General features: G+C 35.9%; 1 protein-coding gene across 1 annotated transcript in view; it reads right to left on the minus strand.

Annotated features, from left to right (window-relative positions):
- Positions 1–552: 552 nt before the first annotated feature.
- TSBP1 (testis expressed basic protein 1) overlaps positions 553–19755 on the minus strand; it is a 91877-nt gene continuing 72674 nt past the window's right edge. Inside the window, exons 30-32 of the mRNA XM_047731973.1 lie at positions 7028–7048; positions 6308–6322; positions 553–1826 (exon numbers count right to left, since the gene is read on the minus strand). Of these exons, the coding sequence (XP_047587929.1) occupies positions 871–1826; positions 6308–6322; positions 7028–7048 (992 nt within the window). The 3' untranslated portion in view covers positions 553–870. The remainder of the gene's footprint in view (positions 1827–6307; positions 6323–7027; positions 7049–19755) is intronic.

Raw genomic sequence — 19755 nt, forward strand, 5'->3', positions numbered from 1 at the left:
AGATTAACGCTTTGGTAATGTAAACTTATTCACCTAACTCTCCTTCCCAAATACCCTAGAAGGCTTCCCAGTTGCCTGGTTTGTTTTTCATATTCCTTCAGAATCTTCTTCTAACCCTCCTTTTCAAAATTATATTCCAGAGTGCACTCATGAGCCTACTGCAACAGTATAATTGGCTACTTCTTCTAGAGCATAGTGTGGCAGTCCTGAATTTCTTTGCCTTTCTTGTACTCTTCCTACCTCACTCAGCGTATCAACATCTTATCCATCTTTTGAGACATGTATACCACCATTCTCTTCCTCAGGGAGCTATCCCCTTTATATTTTTATCCCAAGAGGTTCCTAACTCATATTATAACATCCATCTAAACTATATTTTGACAGATTTTCTTCTAAAAAATTGTTCTCTATACGCATATTATATCACTATGTGTGTTAAAAGCTGTTCTATTGCAGGAAGTCAGACATATTTTTCTGTACCCCTTATTGCTAGAACAGCGTTTCATGAACATTTAGCCTACCATGAAGAGCACTGATTGGTTGATTGATTAGGCTGTCACTGAGTTAATTATAATAGTAGTCGAAGAAAATTATACATTTCTTTACATTGAAATTATACATTTCAAACATTCTCAAAATGTTTTATTTCAGAAAGTATCATCTTTCTTGACTAAGTCATAAAAGTATCAACTTAGCAAAGAATTGGAAGCCAAGATTTGTAGCTGGGAGGATTAAAATGGTGAAACATCTATTGTAGACATATAAATTAAAGGGATTCTCTAATTATGATCCATTTAAGCAATAACTGGGTTGTGACTTGCATCTAGGGGATGGGAATCATAATAATCAGTTGACTTAAGAGCCTTCCTTTTATTTACCCTTACTCTTTCCATCTTTTTGTTGTACTTCTTCCTTTATTTGCCTTTGCCCCTTACTGAACCTTATTTTTTTACTCTTAACTTCTGATTCTTTCTTTCCTTTAACTTTGTGCTTTCCTTCATCACTTTTCTTCAGAGCATCATTTTCTTCTGTATCTGTCTTCTTCCTTGCATTTCCCTGCTCTCCTTGATCCTCAGAACTCTCTCTCTTTACTTGAGGCCCCTGAACTAGCAGTATTTCAGATTCACTACTTTTTACTGCAGACTCATGTCCTTGGGGTGTTCCAGCTTCACTAGTCTTTTCTGGGGACTCCTGTGGTCCTTGTGGTACTCCAGCTTCACCATTCTCTACTGGAGACTCCTGTCTTTGTGGTATTCTAGCTTCACTATTCTCCACCTGGGACTCCCGTCCTTCTTGTATTCTAGTGTCACTCTTTACTTGAGATCTCTGTCCTTCTTTTATTCCAGACTCACTCTTCTGTACTTGAGATCCCTGTTCTTGTTTTATTCCGGATTCACTCTTCTTTACTTGGGATCCCTGCCCTTGTAGTATTCCGTACTCACTTTTTTTTTCTTGGTCTTCCTGTTCTTGTGGTATTCCAGTATCATTCACCTCTACATGGGCCTCCTGTTCTTGTGGTATTCCAATGTCACTCACCTTTACCTGGTCTTCCTCTTTTGGTATCCTAGTGTCACTCTCCTTTAACTTGACCTCCATTTTTATTTCACCTTTCTCCAACTCAGTATCTTTTGCTTTGGTTTTTGTCTCTGGTTTGTGCCCTGAGTTCAAGGATTCATCAGAATCTGTGACTAGCTTTTCCTTCTTTAATGTTTTCTTGTTTTCTTCTTGGCTGTTCTCAGACTTTGTAGTGGCTCCATTTTTTAGAATCTTGGCCTTGAAATCAGATTTTTTTGCAAGTTCTGCATCCATGTAACCTGGAAATATAACTGAGCACACAACAAAAGTGCACAATTCAGATATCAAGTACTTTCTCTTTATTCCTACTTTTTCCCTGATACTGGTTTATTTTTTGTCTTTAAACTGAAAAACTGGAGATAACTTGAGATTTCATGAAAATATAAAATAATGGCACTCTTATACTTAAAGTTATACAGGTATTGATAATATTCCAGACTATCTTCAATAAATTGGAAGATTATTGAAAGAAGAGGTAAAATGTATTATGAATGAAGTGGCTGGCATGTGTTCAGTATATTATGGCTGATGATTAAAGCTTAATAGCTAAAGGAGGATGTATTCTGAAAAGAAATGGAATTTATTTTTAGAAAAAATGTGCAAAGAAGCAATATTTATTTCTTAAAATAGAAAAAACTCAAAATGTGCTTTGGATATTAAATATAAGAATGTCTCATTATTTAAAAGTGATAATAATATTAGCTGGTAATCATTGGGTGCTTATCATATATCAGGCACTCATTTTTCTGAACATTTTATATAAAGTATTAACTCATTTAATCTTCATAACAACCATATAGGGCAGGTACTATTATTATGCCCATTTTACAGATAAAAAAACTGAGGTACAGGAACTTTAAATGAATGTGAATATGCCCTGGAGTCAGTGGGTGGTGGAGCTGGGATTTGAACCTGAAAAGTCAGACTTCAGAGTTCAGTCTAAACCAATGCTTTAGACAGTTCCTTACGATACCTGCAAACTCACTTTGCAAAAATTTCTGTTCCCTTTTTCCATACATAGGTAAGTGAGCTCTACTATGTCTCAATTTCTGTGTGAGCTAATGAAAACTGAATTTTTTAGTTTCTGTTTTCTTTTCTTATTTTAGTGATTTGGTTCTCTGGATTAAGAAAAAAATATATATATATCTATGTTACCAGGAAGAATTTTGTGGGTTCTTTCTATGGAGCAGTGGCATGACTTCCTTTAAGAAAACCTATTTAAATAATGTAATAGAAAGAATACTGAATATAAAAGCTGAATTAGAATACCTGGGCTTAGTATTTCTGCTAGCTGGGTTTATTTGGGTAAGCCAGTTAATCCCCAAAGACTCACCTTCCTTATATTTAACTTGTTCTGCCCATTTTGTAAAGTTATTTAAGGATTCTAGACAAATGTTTAAGGAGCATGGCTTTTACAGACAGACTGGTTCAAATCCTGGCTTCATACCTAACTAGCCAGGTGAGCTTGGGTGAATCTTACTTTCTTATCTGTAAAAGGGTGCAGTAGTAGTAGCTACTTCACAGAAGTGTTATAAAGATTAAATAATATTACCTAAGTAAAGCACTCAATACAGTACATGGAGCATAGTAAGTAGTCTAATATTGACTATAACTACTGCCAAATGAGATCATACAGGCAGAAAGTCTGATCTATCAAGACAAGGAATTCCTAGTTCCAACCAAATACTTTAGAGGAATGGTTAATTGCTTCACAGGAAGATTTCTTGCTTAAAAACTTTTTTTTTTTTTTAACTTAGAAAGGCTTTTGGTATGTTTAGGGTTCAATGTCTGAAATATTGATGTACACATAACCAAATAACAAGTTGCCAAATGTGAGACACACCTGCATTAGATAAGAAGATAACTGTAAGTGAAAAGAGATGATGTAGTTCAGTGTTGCCTTTTTGATATTTTAGACTCTGACGCAAAATAACAATAACATTAAGAATCTTACAGCAGTGCTTTCTGAACTTTTTGTGTATTATTTCCTCCCCAATGATTATTTAATAAGATATGGGTACTGACATTTTATTCTAGACAAACCCACTTCCAATTTACTAATGAAAATCAGTAGTAATATATCCTAAGCATTTTTGTACCGAAGAAGAGAGTTCAGAATATTTTGATTTCTGACAGTACTACCAGTGGACACTTGTTTTTTGGGAGGATGTGGTGTGGTGTGAGGAAGAGAATGTTTTTCCACTGAAGCTTCCAACCTTACAAATTCTGTGCAATGTGTTCCTTAACAAGCTGACTTTTCTTAATATATGACTATCTTTAGTTTTACCATCTTTAGTTTGTTTCATATTTACTACTGTGTATACTACTGCAGGACCCATTTTAAAGCTAACTTTACCACCTAAATTATATAGATTTTTGTTAATCAAAGGTAAGAATTCTAGGATTTAAATAAAATGTTTATTCTAGCTATACTTTTTCTAATTTTATAGGATTTAAAGAATTTTACTGTCTTTCCCTCTACCCTAAAAAATACTTCTAGTCACTTCTAATGTAATATGCTTGGTTGTTTTAATATCTTTGCTGTATATTTTCCATCTGGAACTTAATTGCATTGTAGAAGTCAGCTACACATCATTATTCCACCAATTTCTAAGTTCTTCCCTCCCTTCTCTCAAATTTCTACATGGTACATAGATCTCCCCCCCCTACCCGGATCTCATAATCTCTATAATATAAAGATTTGTAAGCCCTGGCTAAAAGTCTGTTTATTGCAGACAGTAGCCTATATGGCAAAATTCTAATTATAAGGGAAATATTTAATCAAGAACTTGGCATTTATTATAATGTATTCAGGTTACTTCAAGATTTTAAACTGGATTAAAAATTTGTTAAAGCTAAAAGATATCATGAGTTAGCTATCATAGTAATAATTTTAATCATATGAAACTTAAAATAATGTGGTGACTAGACCGACCATGCGCCTTATTAGGAAATTATTCCTATTAAGTTCCTAAGCCAGTGGCTGTCAGGGAGAACACACACAGATCTAGATCATAAAGATCTGTTAAGCATCAGGGAAAGGACTCTTTGTAGATCTCAGTCCATTAATTAATATTAAAAAAATCATATACTTAATTAGCTGAATGTGGAGATGAGAAATTAATATACTCAACTTGAGAGGGTGGTAAAGTTTGATAAGCTGATCTGTCTTAAATATTTCTTTGAACAATGAATTAAATCTTAATCTCTTTTTGCTAAAAGTATCAACAGGGAAGAATATGTTTGAAATATTGTCGACAAGAATAGATCTTTTACAAGAAAAGTTTTAAAATTAAAAGATTGAGCTGATTTTTCTCCTGACAATTTAAAAAAGCATATTCATTAAAAATGAGTTCACTTTCAGAGAGGGCCTTAGCCTATGGTGCCTTCCCAAAGCCCTTTCTTTTTGTAAAGAAAACATACACTCTCTTATCACCTTCTCCATGTGCATTTGAAAGATGCAAATACATCATGAGTGCTCTGAATGCATATTATTTTTTGGACTGTGAATGCAAAGAAAATAATTACCCTTTCCAACTTCCCCACCTCCCACTCACAAACCCACTCTCCTAGTGAGAACTGAGAAAGAACAATTAAATATAAAGATATATTTTGTGTTTGTTAGTGTTGGAAAAGTTCGAGATGCTTGAATCTATCTTACTAAATTTAAGTTTTACTTGTTTCTTATAGTAGTATATTGACAGGGTTTTAAGAATTATTATTCTGTTTCATATGATTTTATTGAGGAGCTGAGGCATTAATAATCCTGATGGGAAATCTGAATTTAGAAAACAGTTAAAAGCCAAACATTGATTTAAATGGGATGTCTTTTATTTTTAAAACTATCCTTTGTGTACATTTCATTATATACCTTCTCTACTGGATGTATATTTGTTTTTACAAACATTTTATTTATAGATATGGTTTCAGGACTAATCACAAAAAAGGTCTTTGTGGTTCAGTATAGAAGGCAATGTGTTGGTATGGAAAGAATATGTACTTTGGAGACAGGAAGTCCTGGATTTAGATCTCAGCAGTGTTGTTTACCAACTCTTTTTTTTTTTCTTTTCGGTGTAACAATATTCATTGTTTTTGCACCACACCCAGTGCTCCATGCAATACGTGCCCTCCCCAATACCCACCACCTGGTTTACTAACTCTTAAACCTTGGGCAAGTGTGAGCAAATTTACTGATGTGTAAAGTAGGGAATAACAATAACTAGCAGATAGGCTATGGTAAGAATAAGAGATAATGTTTCTGAAAATGCCTAGCACAGTGCACAGTATAGAGAGGGGCTCAATACCTACTATTCCTCAAAAGTAAAGTTACTTAGAAGGCAAGAGAAAATAAAGTTTTTTTCTTAGTTATTTTTCCTGTTAATATGATTCAGTGGACCTTCACTTGTTACCAAAAAGGAGTTCTAAATTACCAGCAAAAAACTCACAAAATCTAGAAACCAATCTTTTTGTCATTATATTTTGCTGGGAGTTAGAAAGGAGATTCTTTTTCAGAGCTTAGAAGATGGCCAGAGATTATGGCATCCTTTTTATGAATTTCATTTCCTCTACAGCTGTCTCTCCAAAAATAGTTATTTAAAATATTAGAAGATTCTGGAGAATAGAAACACTTAAAATGTCCTTAGAAACACAAGTCTCCATCTTGGGAGTAGAAACAGCAAGTCCAGAAAATATAAACAATGTAAAATATCACAGTTGAGAATAAAAAACTTACCCATAGGAGATAGTGCTAAAAATAAAACATAAAAGATCAATCAGTGGGACTTTTCTAACTCAAGAAAAATCCCACTCCCAATAATATCTTTTGTAAGTGAATGCAGAAGCAGCACCTCCAGGTACTATAAAACCCTCTGTTTCATCCTCAGGAGTGCTGCTGGCCCAATGCTCTACATCCTACTTCACAGAGACGGTTTTCTTTAGGATGCCCTTGGTTAATGTATGGGATGGAATCCCTGTGTTGGTAATATCTATTCTACCAAATTTCAAACTATCACATTTCCTACTTTCATTGTTCTCTCACAAGTCAGTTTTTTACCCACTCACCTTTAGGTAAGTTGGAAAATACATATTTGGCCAATTATCAAAATCACCATCTTGTCCTGACACTTGTTCTTTATGTCAAGTTTAGGTGATTTTCTTTTTCTAGTAAAAATTATCCATTGTCAGATGCTAGCACCAGGAAAATGGGCTTCCTTGTGGTAAATAGCCAGAATTATGAGACAAGATCATTATATTTAGTTCCAAAAGGGAAATAGAAAAGAAGAAATCAAAGTATGAGAAAATCACTTATTTAAGGAATATTGACTACTCTAAGGTAGAAGAACATAAAATACAAAATAAATTAGAAGAACATGAAATATAAAATACATAACAAAAAAATCCTCAAAGGTCCTAGACCAGAAATAGGTAAGGCAAAGAAATGATCTCAACTTACTGATTTTTCCAGAACTGTCCACTGAAAGAGACCAGAAAAAATCATCAGTAGGTATTGGGTTCTCCCTTCTTACACAAACCCACACTCCTCTGCACTGGATGTACAGAATCTGTGTCATGAACAACTAAGTTCTTTTTATTTCCCTGCCCCTCCTCTTGACCTGTTATTGTTTAGAAAGATCTTGTGATTAGCTATTTTATGAAAAAAATTTTATTAAAATATATTTGACATTTTGTGCAATTTGAAGGTGTGCAACATGTCAATTTGGTATATTAGTATATTATAGTATAATATGATTATAATATGATTACCATTGTAGCAATAATTAGAACCTCTATGACATTACATAGTGATCCTTTCTTGTGGTTGGAATCAAAGTTCTAGTCTCTTGGTAAGTTTGATGATTGTCATACAATTTTGTTGTCTAAATTCACTATACTATGCATTAGGTCTCTAGGACTTATTTACTACTTGTAAATTTTTACCTTTGAATAACACATGCCCTATCCCCCACCCACACAATCCCTTAGTAACTCTCATTTTACGTTTTTTTTTTTTTTAATAAATTTGGCTTTCTAGATTCCACATATAAATGATACCATGCAATACTTGTCTTCCTCTCTCCAACTTACTCATTCAGCATGATACTCTCAAGGCCCATCTATGTTGTTGCAAGTGGCAGGATGTCCTGCTTTCTCACTGTCGAATATTATATCTTGTTTGTGTGTGTATGTGTGTATGACATCCTCTTTATCCAGTCATCAGTATGGGCAATTAAGTTTCATTCTGTACCTTGGCTGTTGTGAATTATGTTGTAATATTCATGAACTTATATTTTTTGTATTTTTTTGATATCTTATTTTCACTTCCTTTGGATATATGCCCAGAATGGAATCATATGGATGGTAGGCAAACTTCTAATTTTTGGGGGAACCTCCGTGTTGTTTTCCAATTTACATTACTGGATCATAGGGTAGTTTTTATTTTTCACTTTTTTTTAAAGATTTTGTTTATTTATTTGACAGGCAGAGATCACAAGTAGGCAGAGAGGCAGGCAGAGAGAGAGGGTGAAGCAGGCTCCCCGCTGAGCAGAGCACCTGATGTGGGGCTCGATCCCAGAACCCTGGGATCATTACCTGAGCCGAACGCAGAGGCTTTAAACCACTGAGCCACCCAGGTGCCCCTATTTTTTACCTTTTTCTCCACATTCTCACCAATACCTGTTATTTCTTCTCTTTTTGCTTTTAGCCATTCTGACAGGTGTGAAGTGATATCTCACAGTAGTTTTGATTTGCATTTCCCTCATGGTGATTAATGATGAACATCTTTTTTTTTTCTTTTCTTTTTTTTTCTAATTTTATTTTTTATAAACATATAATACATTTTTATCCCCAGGGGTACAGGTCTGTGAATTGCCAGGTTTACACACTTCACAGCACTCACCATAGCACATACCCTCCCCAATGTCCATAATCCCACCCCCCCAACCCCCCTCCCCCCATCAACCCTCAGTTTGTTTTGTGAGATTAAGAGTGATGAACATCTTTTCATGTGTCTGTTGGCAATCTGTATGTCTTCTTTGGAAAAATGTCTTTTCATGTCTTCTGTCCATTTTTAATTGGATTGTTTGTTTTATGGCTGTTGAGTTTTATGTTTTTTATGTATTTTCTATACTAATCCTTTATCAGATATGTCCTTTGCAAGTATCTTCTGCCATTCCATAGGCTGCCTTTCAGTTTTGTTGTTTCCTTTGCCATGCAGAAGATTTTTATTTTGATGTATTCCCAATAGTTTATGTTTGCTTTGTTTTCCTTGCCTCAGGAGACAAAATGTTGCTATAGCTGATGTCAAAGATGTCATTTCTTCTGTTCTCTTCTACAGTTTTCATGGTTTCAGGTCTCATACTTAGGATTTCAAACTATTTTGAATTTATGTTTGTGTGTGGTGTAAGAAAGTGGTCCAGTTTCATTCTTTTGCATGTAACTGTCCAGTTTTCCCAATACCATTTGTTGAAGAGACTATCTTTATTCTGTTGGTTATTCTTTTTGCTTTGTCAAAGTTGAATTGACAGTATTATTATTATATTTGGGTTTTCTATTTTGTTCCATTGATCTGTGTGTCTGTTTTTGTGCCAGTACCATACTGCTTTGATTACTAGAGCTTTGTAATATAACTTCAAATCCAGAATCATGGTACCTTCCGGTTTGCTTTTCTTCTTCAAGATTGCTTTGGTTAGATTTCACTTCTTTTGATGGCTGCATCGTATTCCATTGTGTATATATACCACATCTTCTTTATCCATTCATCTGTAGATGGACATCTAGGTTCTTTCCATAGTTTGGCTATTGTAGACATTGCTGCTATAAACATTCGGGTGCACGTGCCCCTTCGGATCACTACGTTTGTATCTTTAGGGTAAATACCCAGCAGTGCAATTGCAGGATCATAGGGTAGTTCTATTTTCAACATTTTGAGGAACCTCCATGCTGTTTTCCAGAGTGGTTGCACCAGCTTGCATTCCCACCAACAGTGTAGGAGGGTTCCCCTTTCTCCGCATCCTCGCCAGCATCTGTCATTTCCTGACTTGTTAATTTTAGCCATTCTGACTGGTGTGAGGTGATATCTCATGGTGGTTTTGATTTGTATTTCCCTGATGCCGAGTGATATGGAGCACTTTTTCATGTGTCTGTTGGCCATCTGGATGTCTTCTTTGCAGAAATGTCTGTTCATGTCCTCTGCCCATTTCTTGATTGGATTATTTGTTCTTTGGGTGTTGAGTTTGCTAAGTTCTTTATAGATTTTGGACACTAGCCCTTTATCTGATATGTCATTTGCAAATATCTTCTCCCATTCTGTCAGTTGTCTTTTGGTTTTGTTCACTGTTTCCTTTGCTGTGCAAAAGCTTTTGATCTTGGTAAAATCCCAAAAGTTCATTTTTGCCCTTGCTTCCCTTGCCTTTGGTGATGTTCCTAGGAAGATGTTGCTGCGGCTGACGTCGAAGAGGTTGCTGCCTGTGTTCTCCTCGAGGATTTTGATGGATTCCTTTCTCACACTGAGGTCCTTGATCCATTTTGAGTCTATTTTCGTGTGTGGTGTAAGATAATGATCCAATTTCATTTTTCTGCATGTGGCTGTCCAATTTTCCCAACACCATTTATTGAAGAGGCTGTCTTTGTTCCATTGGACATTCTTTCCTGCTTTGTCGAAGATGAGTTGACCATAGAGTTGAGGGTCCATTTCTGGGCTCTCTATTCTGTTCCATTGATCTATGTGTCTGTTTTTGTGCCAGTACCATGCTGTCTTGATGATGACAGCTTTGTAATAGAGCTTGAAGTCCGGAATTGTGATGCCACCAACTTTGGCTTTCTTTTTCAATATTCCTTTGGCTATTCGAGGTCTTTTCTGGTTCCGTATAAATTTTAGGATTATTTGTTCCATTTCTTTGAAAAAAAATGGATGGTACTTTGATAGGAATTGCATTAAATGTGTAGATTGCTTTAGGTAGCATAGACATTTTCACAATATTTATTCTTCCAATCCAGGAGCATGGAACATTTTTCCATTTCTTTGTGTCTTCCTCAATTTCTTTCATGAGTACTTTATAGTTTTCTGAGTATAGATTCTTAGTCTCTTTGGTTAGGTTTATTCCTAGGTATCTTATAGTTTTGTGTGCAATTGTAAATGGGATGGACTCCTTAATTTCTCTTTCTTCTGTCTTGTTGTTGGTGTAGAGAAATGCAACTGACGTGGATGGAATTAGAGGGTATCATGCTTAGCGAAATAAGTCAATCAGAGAAAGACAACTATCATATGATCTCCCTGATATGAGGGAGAGGAGATACAACATGGGGGGTTAAGGGGGTAGGAGAAGAGTAAATGTAACAAGATGGGATTGGGAGGGAGACAAACCATAAGTGACTCTTAATCTCACAAAACAAACTGAGGGTTGATGGGGGGAGGGGGTTGGGAGAGGGGGGTGGGGTTATGGATATTGGGGAGGGTATGTACTATGGTGAGTAGTGTAGTAGTAGTAGTAGTAGTAGTAGTATGCTGTGAAGTGTGTAAACCTGGCGATTCGCAGACCTGTACCCCTGGGGATAAAAATATATGTTTATAAAGCTGTAAAAAAAAAAAAAAGAAAAAGAAAAAGAAAAAAGAAAGGATGAATACCCAAGTTTTGTAGCAACATGGACGGGACTGGAAGAGATTATGCTGAGTGAAATAAGTCAAGCAGAGAGAGTCAATTATCATATGGTTTCACTTATTTGTGGAGCATAACAAATAGCATGGAGGACAAGGGGAGATGGAGAGGAGAAGGGAGTTGAGGGAAATTGGAAGGGGAGGTGAACCATGAGAGACTATGGACTCTGAAAAACGATCTGAGAATTTTGAAGGGGTGGGGGGTGGGAGGTTGGGGGCACCAGGTGGTGGGTATGGTAGAGGGCACGGATTGCATGGAGCACTGGTTGTGGTGCAAAAATAATGAATACTGTTATGCTGAAAAAATAAAAAATTAAAAAAAAAAGCTCGAAATGTACTACAATTTCAACCAAGAAAACGTATATTTCCTACTTCAAAAAAAAAAAAAAAAAAGATTGCTTTGGTTATTCAGGTTCTTTTGTGGTTCCATACAAATTTTAGAATTATGTGTTCTAGTTCTATGAAAAGTGCTGTTGTTATTTTGATAGGAATTTCCTTAAATGTGTAGATTGCTTTGGGTAGTATAGACATTTTAACAATATTTTTTCTTCCAATCCATGAGCATGAAATGTCTTTCCATTTCTTTGTGTCATCTTCAATTTCTTTCATCAGTGTTTCATAGTTTTCAGAGTACAGGTTTTTTATCTTCTTGGTTAGGCTTATTCCTAGGTATCTTATTATTTTGGGTAAAATTGTAAATTATAGTTTTCTTAGTTTTTCCTTCTGCTGCTTCATTATTGGTTTCCTGGTTTTATGTTTTTTGTTTTGTTTTTTAGTTTTATACAATTTATTTATGCTCTAATCTGTATTATTTACTTCCTCCTGCTGGTTTTGAGTTGTTTGTTGTTCTTTTTCTAGCTCCTTTATGTGTAAGGTTCGGTTGTTTAGTTGAGATTTTTCTTGCTTCTTGAGGTAGGCCTGTGTTGCTATAAACTTCCCTCTTAGAACCACTTTTGCTATATCCCAAAGGTTTTGAACCATTGTATTATTTTTTAAGATTTTATTTATTTATTTATGAGAGACAGAGAAAGAGAGAGGCAGAGGGAGAAGCAGGCTCCCCATTGATCAGGGAGCCTGATGTGAGGCTTGATCCCAGGACCCCAGGATCATGACCTGAGTGAAGGCAGATAATTAACCGACTGAGCCACCTACATGCCATGAACCATTCATTGTATTTTCACTTTCATTTGTTTCCATGTATTTTAAAATTTCTTTATTTTATTTTCTGGCTGACCCATTCATTGTTTAGTAGCATATTATTTAAACTCTGTGTATTTGTGGTCTATCCCTATTTTCTTATGGTTAACTTCTAGCAATGTGGTCAGAAAAGATTCATGGTATGATTTTGACCTTTTTGAATTGGTTGATGGTTGCTTTGTGGTCTAATATGTGATCTATTCTAGAGAATGTTCCATGTGCACTTGAAAAGAATGTGTATTCTGCTGTTCTGGGGTGGAATGTTCTGAATGTACCTAATATATTAGTTCCAGTGTGTCATTCAAAGTTTTTGTTTCCTTGTTGATTTTCTGTTCCGATGATCTGTGCATGGCTGTAAGTGGGGTGTTAAGATCCCCTACTTTTATTGCTGTTCTCCATATTTGTATCTTGTCTGCCCAGCACCATTTGTTAAAAAGATTGTCCTTTCTCCTTTGAATGTTTTTGGCTCCCGCCTTGACTATTAGTTAACTGTATATGTGAGGGTTTTATTCTGGCCTCTCTATTATGTCCTGTTAGTCCATGTATCTATTTTCATCTCAGTACCCAATGTTTTTATTATTATAGCTTTATAGTATAGTTTAAAATCAGCAAGTGTGATACCACTAGCTTTTTTCCCACCCCTCTGGATTGCTTAACTTGACTGAGCCACACAGTCTTCCTTCCCTACAATGCACATTTCTAAGGAGTTGACAGGGATGCTGATACTGTTGTTCCAGGGACCACACCTGAGAACCACAGCTCTAACCTGGCCCTGTTAACAGGACAGAAAACCGACTAAAGAGCACATCTGTGGCCTTGGTGGGACCTCTCTGTTCATTGGTCCACACCTGGAACTTCCTTGTGCATGTTACTAAGTTTATTATTTCTGTTCATGTGTTTGTCCTCAGCTGAATTACATGTAGCCTAAAAACTGAGCTCACAGCTATTTCTGTTAAAATCTGCTCCAATCCATCAATCACAGGATCCAAACTACTACTTCTTATAATGGAAGGTTTCTTTCACTCTTTCCATTCCCTCACAAACCTTGGTCTTCTGAGACATAGAAGACATGTCACAACATACACTTCTGCAGGAAGAGCTCTGCAGGACCTCTGAAGAGGGACTTCTTACCCCTTGTGCTACTCAAGTTTGGTTAAGTCACTATCTGTCTTGCTGGGAGGATGAAAGTGTCTTCTCCCTCTGACTTGTATGTTCCATTCCTTCTCAAGGTTTGAGAAGTTCTCAGCTAATATTTCTTTAAGTAAACTCTTTGCATCTTTCTCCCTCTCTTCTCCTTTATCCTCTTGTAGCTGGAAGTATTTCTATATTCCCATTCTCCAAGTCATTTATTCTTTCTTTCATTTAGTCTGCCCTGTTACCTATGCTCTGTATTGCATTATTCATCTCATTTATGACTTTTGTAGTTTCACAATTTGTATTTTTATAATTTTAATCTCCTTTTTATAATTTTAATCTCAGAATTTGTTTTTTTATAATTTTAATCTCTTTTTTATAATTTTTTATAATTTTAATCTCTTTAATAAGTAAAAAACTTATTCTCTTCATTAATTTTATTTCTGAATTTACTGGATTATCTACCTGAGTTTTCTTATAGCTCATTGCATTTCTTCATAACAGCTACATATAAGAAACAAGTGTTGCATGAAACAAAAGAGTTTCAAAATACATGGGAGAAAAAACTGATAGAACTGAAAAGAGAAATAGAAAAACTCACAGTTTTACCTGGGAAATTCAATACCCCATTCTCAGCAGTTGGTAGAACTACTAGAAAGAACATGAAAGAGGTGAGAGGATCAGCCATGCAGATGTTTGAGTGGAGAATTCAGGCAGAGAGGACAATGACTAAACCAGTCTGAGGTAGGAGTCTTTCTAGACTATTTGAGTGACAGAAAGAAAGCAAGTGTGGCTGGAACAAAATTAAAAAAAAAATAAGATGAAGGAAAGCTATTAGAGAGTTGTGGGGGACAGATATCCCAACCCAGGACCTTTTTTTTTTTAAATGATTTTATTTATTTATCAGAGTGGAGAGAGAGAGAAAGATAGAGAAAGAGGGCATGCAAGCAGGGGGGAAAGCAGAGGCAGAGGGAGAAGTAGGTTTCCCACTGAGCAAGAAGCCTGATGTGGGACTCAATCCCAGGACCCTGAGATCATGACTTGAGCCCAAGGCAGATGCTTAACTGACTGAGACACTCAAGCATCCTCAAGACTTTCTTTTAAGAGGTGCTGTAATGACTTTGAGTTTGAATCAAGAAAGATGGAGAGTTATTAATGGATCATAGCAGAGGGGTGACTTGAATCTTAAAAGGATCCCTGTGGATGCTGTATTGGTAGTGACTGGAAAGCAAGAGTAAAATAGAGCAACCAGAGAGATGAAAGTAACTTGGATCATGAGAGTCATAAAGATCTTGCGAAGTACCAGGTTCTTATACCATACTGAGGGATCTGCTGTCCTACTATATAGTATTGTATCCTGCTAGGAATCTTGAATGGTACCTTAGAAAAAAAATTAGGGAAATGGGAATAGAGAGATGTGTTTCTGATCCCAAAACACCATCATTTATATATTTTCTTATTTCAATTTTCATGAATACCTCAAATAGCTACTAGTAAGTTCCCAATCTACTTCTTATACTTTAGTTTCTTTTAGGGCAGAGGTAGGCAAACTTTGCTGTAGAGCACCAGATAATAAATATTTTAAGCTTTGCAAGCCACAAGATTTCTGTCATAACTACTCAACTTTGCTTCTGTGGCACAAAAGTAGTCATAGACAATATATAAAAGAAAAAAAATAAGGATGTGTCCCAATAAAACATTATTTGTAGACCATGAAATTTAGATTTCATATAATTGTCACATGTTACAAAATACTATTCTTATTTTTCGTGTTATGAGTTGTTGGTTTCTAGGTCTTTTTGGTGTATTCTGTTTATCATTATGTAATGTTCCTTCTTCTGATAAATTTTTTCTCTGAGGTCTACTTTATATGATATTAATATCACATTAACTTTTTTTAAAATTTTTATTTCTTTTCAGCATAACAGTATTCATTGTTTTTGCACCACACCCAGTGCTCCATGCAATCCGTGCCCTAATACCCACCACCTGGTTCCCCCAACCTCCAACCCCCTGCCCCTTCAAAACCCTTAGATTGTTTTTCAGAGTCCATAGTCTTTCATGGTTCACCTCCCCTTCCAATTTCCCTCAACTCCCTTCTCCTCTCCATCTCCCCTTGTCCTCCATGCTATTTGTTATGCATGCAATATGATAATTGACTCTCTCTGCTTGACTTATTTCATTCAGCATAATCTCTTCCAGTCCCGTCCTTGTTGCTACAAAAGTTGGATATTCATCCTTTCTGATGGAAGCATAATACTCCATAGTGTATATGGACCACATCTTCTTATCCATTCATCCGTTGAAGGGCATCTCGGTTCTTTCCACAGTTTGGCAACCATGGCCATTGCTGCTACGAACATTGGGGTACAAATGGCCCTTCCTTTCAATACATCTGTATCTTTGGGGTAAATACCCAGTAGTGCAATTGCAGGGTCATAGGGAAGCTCTATTTTTAATTTCTTGAGGAATCTCCACACTGTTCTCCAAAGTGGCTGCACCAACTTGCATTCCCACCAACAGTGGAAGAGGGTTCCCCTTTCTCCACATCCCCTCCAACACATGTTGTTTCCTGTCTTGCTAATTTTGGCCATTCTAACTGGTGTAAGGTGGTATCTCAATGTGGTTTTAATTTGAATCTCCCTGATGGCTAGTGATGATGAACATTTTTTCATGTGTCTGATAGCCATTTGTATGTCTTCATTGGAGAAGTGTCTGTTTATATCTTCTGCCCATTTTTTTATATGATTGTCTGTTTTGTGTGTGTTGAGTTTGAGGAGTTCTTTATAGATCCTGGATATCAACCTTTTATCTGTACTGTTCACATCATCTTTTTTGAAAAATAATATTTTCTGGGCACCTGGGTGGCTCGGTTGCTAGGCAGCTGCCTTTCGCTCAGGTCATGATCACAGTTCCTTGATCGAGCCCTGCATTGGGCTATCTGCTCAGCAAGGAGTTTGCTTCTTCTTTTCCCTCTGCCTCTCCTCCTGGCTCATGCTCTCTCCTTCTTTCTCTCTCACCATCAAATAAATAAAATCTTAAAAAGTAAATAAAATAAATAAAAAATAATGCTTTCATGGTATAGACTTCTATCATTTTCTTTTTGTTGTTAAATTTGAAGTGAATTTCTTAAAGATAGCATAAAGTTGGGTCATTTTTTAATTTTTATTTTTTTAAAGTTTTATTTAAAATCTAGCTGGTTAACACACAGTATAATATTAGTTCCAAGTGTATACATCAGTGATCCTACACTTCCACACATCACCCAGTACTCTTCATAAGTTCACTCCTACCACAGACTGGTGATGGCCCTTAAGGTGGGCACATATTATATGCAGCACTGGGTGTTGTACATAAACAATGAATCTTGGAACACTGGATCAAAAACTAATGATGTATTGTATGGTGACTAATATAACACAAAATTAAAAAAAAAAGTGCACTCCTTAATCCCCCTCATCACTGATTTAACCTATTCCCCCACCTGCCTCCCTTCTGGTAACCACCTGTTTATTCTCTATAGTTAAGAGTTTGTTTCTTGGTTTGTGTCTTTCTCTTTTTCCCACTTTGCTCATTTGCTCTATTTCTGAAAGTCCACAAATGAGTGAAATCATGTGGCATTTGTGTTTTTTCTGAGTGAATTATTTTGCTTAGCATAATATTCTCTAGCTCCAGCCATGCCATTGCAAATGGTAAGATTTCATTCTTTTTTATGGCTGAGTAATATTCCATGGTGTGTGTGTATGTACTCAACATAATAACTTCTGGTTTGTCCATGGTGTTGCAAATGGCATAATCATATCCTCTTTGTGTCTGTAATATGTAGATACAGATACAGATATAGATATATCTATCTATCTTAATCTTTTCTCGATTGATGGACACTTAGGTTGCTCCTATATCTTGGCTATTGTAAATAATGCTGTGATAAACATAGAGTGCATATATCTTCAAATTAATGTTTTTGTTTTCTTTGGGTAAATTATTGGATCACATGGTATTTTTTTAAAATTTGAGAAACCTCCATCTGTTATCCACTGGGGAAACAATTTACATTCCCACTAACAGTGCACCAGGGTTCCTTTTTATCCACATCCTCAACACTTGTTTCTTGCGTTTTTGATTTTAGCCATCTGACAAGTGTGAGGTGATATCTCATTGTGGTTTTGATTTGTGTTCACCTGATAACATAGTAGCATTGAGGATCTTTTTACGTGTCTCTTGGCCATCTGTATGTCTTCTTTGGAAAATATCTACTCAAATCCTCTGCCTGTTTTAAAATCAGATTGTTTTCAGATGCTCTTAATTTTAGTGAAGTCCAGCTGATCAGTTATTCCTTTCATGAATCATGCCTTAGGGTTATATCTAAAAAGTTGTTACCAGCACTCACTTTGGCAGCAAATATACTAAAAAGTCATTACCATACCCAAAGTCATTTAGCTTTTCTCTGATGTTATCTTCTAGGAGTGTTATATTTTGAATTTTATATTTAGGTCTGTGATGCATCTTGAGCTAATTTTTGTGAGGAGTGTAAGTTATGGGGGAAGATTGACTTTTTTATAAGTGGATGTCCAGTTGTTCTAACATTATTTCTTGAAAAGAATATCTTTACTCCATAGTATTGCCTTTGCTCCTTTGTCGAAGATTATTTGACTATATTTATGTGGGACTGTTTCTGAGCTATCTATTCTGTTCCACTGATTTGTCAATTTGTTTACCAATACCACACTATCTGGATTACTGTAGCTTTCAGGTAAGTCTTGAGGGTGAGTAGTAGCATAAGTCTTCCAAATTTGTTCTCCTTAAATATTGTATTGGCTATTCTGAGTCTTTGGTTTCTTCATTTAAATTTTAGAATCAGTTTGTCAATATCCACAAAACACCTTGCTGAATTTTGATGGGATTGCACTCAATCTATAAATTATTTTGGGAAGAATTGACATTTTGACAATATTGAGTCTCCCTATTCATGAACATGGAATATCTTTCTTTTTATTTTGTTATTTTTTTTGTTTGTTTTATTGATAAGAGTTTTGTTAATCTTTGTTATTTTTTTAAATTGGTGCATTTAAAACAACAGTTTTTAAAAATTTTATTTACTTTTTAAATTTCTTTTCAGCGTTCCAGAATTCATTGTTTATGTACCATACCCAGTGTTCCATGCAATACATGCCCTCCATAATATCCATCACCAGGCTCACCAAACCTCCCACCCCTGACCCCTCTAAAGCCCTCAGATTGTTCCAGAGTCCATAGTCTCATGGATCATCTCCCCTTCCAATTTCCCCCAACTCCCATCCCTTCATCTCCCCATGTCCTCTGTATTATTTCTGATGCTCCACAAATAAGTGAAACCATATGATAATTGACTCTCTCTGCTTGACTTATTTCACTCAGCATAATCTCTTCCAGTCCTGTCCATGTCGATATAAAAGTTGGGTATTCAACCTTTCTGATGGAAGCATAATACTCTGGAGTGTATATGGGCCACATCTTCCTTATCTATTCATCCATCGAAGGGCATCTTGGTTCTTTCCACAATTTGGCAATGTGGCCATTGCTTCTATGAACATTGGGGTAGAGATGGCCCTTCTTTTCACTACATCTGTATCTTTGCGGTAAATACCCAGTAGTGCAATTGCAGGGTCATAGGGAATCTCTATTTTTAATTTCTTAAGGAATCTCCACACTGTTTTCCAAAGTGGCTGCATCAACTTGCATTCCCACCAACAGTGTAAAAGGGTTCCTCTTTCTCCACATCCTCTCTAATACACGTTGTTTCCTGTCTTGCTAATTTTGGCCATTCTAACTGGTGTAAGGTGATATCTCAATGTGGTTTTGATTTGAATCTCCCTGATGGCTAGTGATGAACATTTTTTCATATGTCTGTTAGCCATGTATGTCTTCTTTGGGTTCAAGTCTTCTGCCCTTTTTTTTTTTTTTTTATGATTATCTGTTTTGTGTGTGTTGAATTTGAGGAGTTCTTGATAGATCCTGGATATCAGCCCTTGGTCTGTATTGTCATTTGCGAATATCTTCTCCCATTCTGTGGATTGCCTCTTCGTTTTGTTGACTGTTTCGTTTACTGTGCAGAAGCTTTTGATCTTGATGACATGATACTTTATATGGAAAACCCAAAAGACTCCACCCCCAAACTACTAGAACTCATATAGCAATTCAGTAATGTGGCAGGTACA

This window comes from Lutra lutra, chromosome 6 (genome assembly GCF_902655055.1).
Source record: "Lutra lutra chromosome 6, mLutLut1.2, whole genome shotgun sequence".
Classification (NCBI taxonomy): Eukaryota; Metazoa; Chordata; class Mammalia; order Carnivora; family Mustelidae; genus Lutra; species Lutra lutra.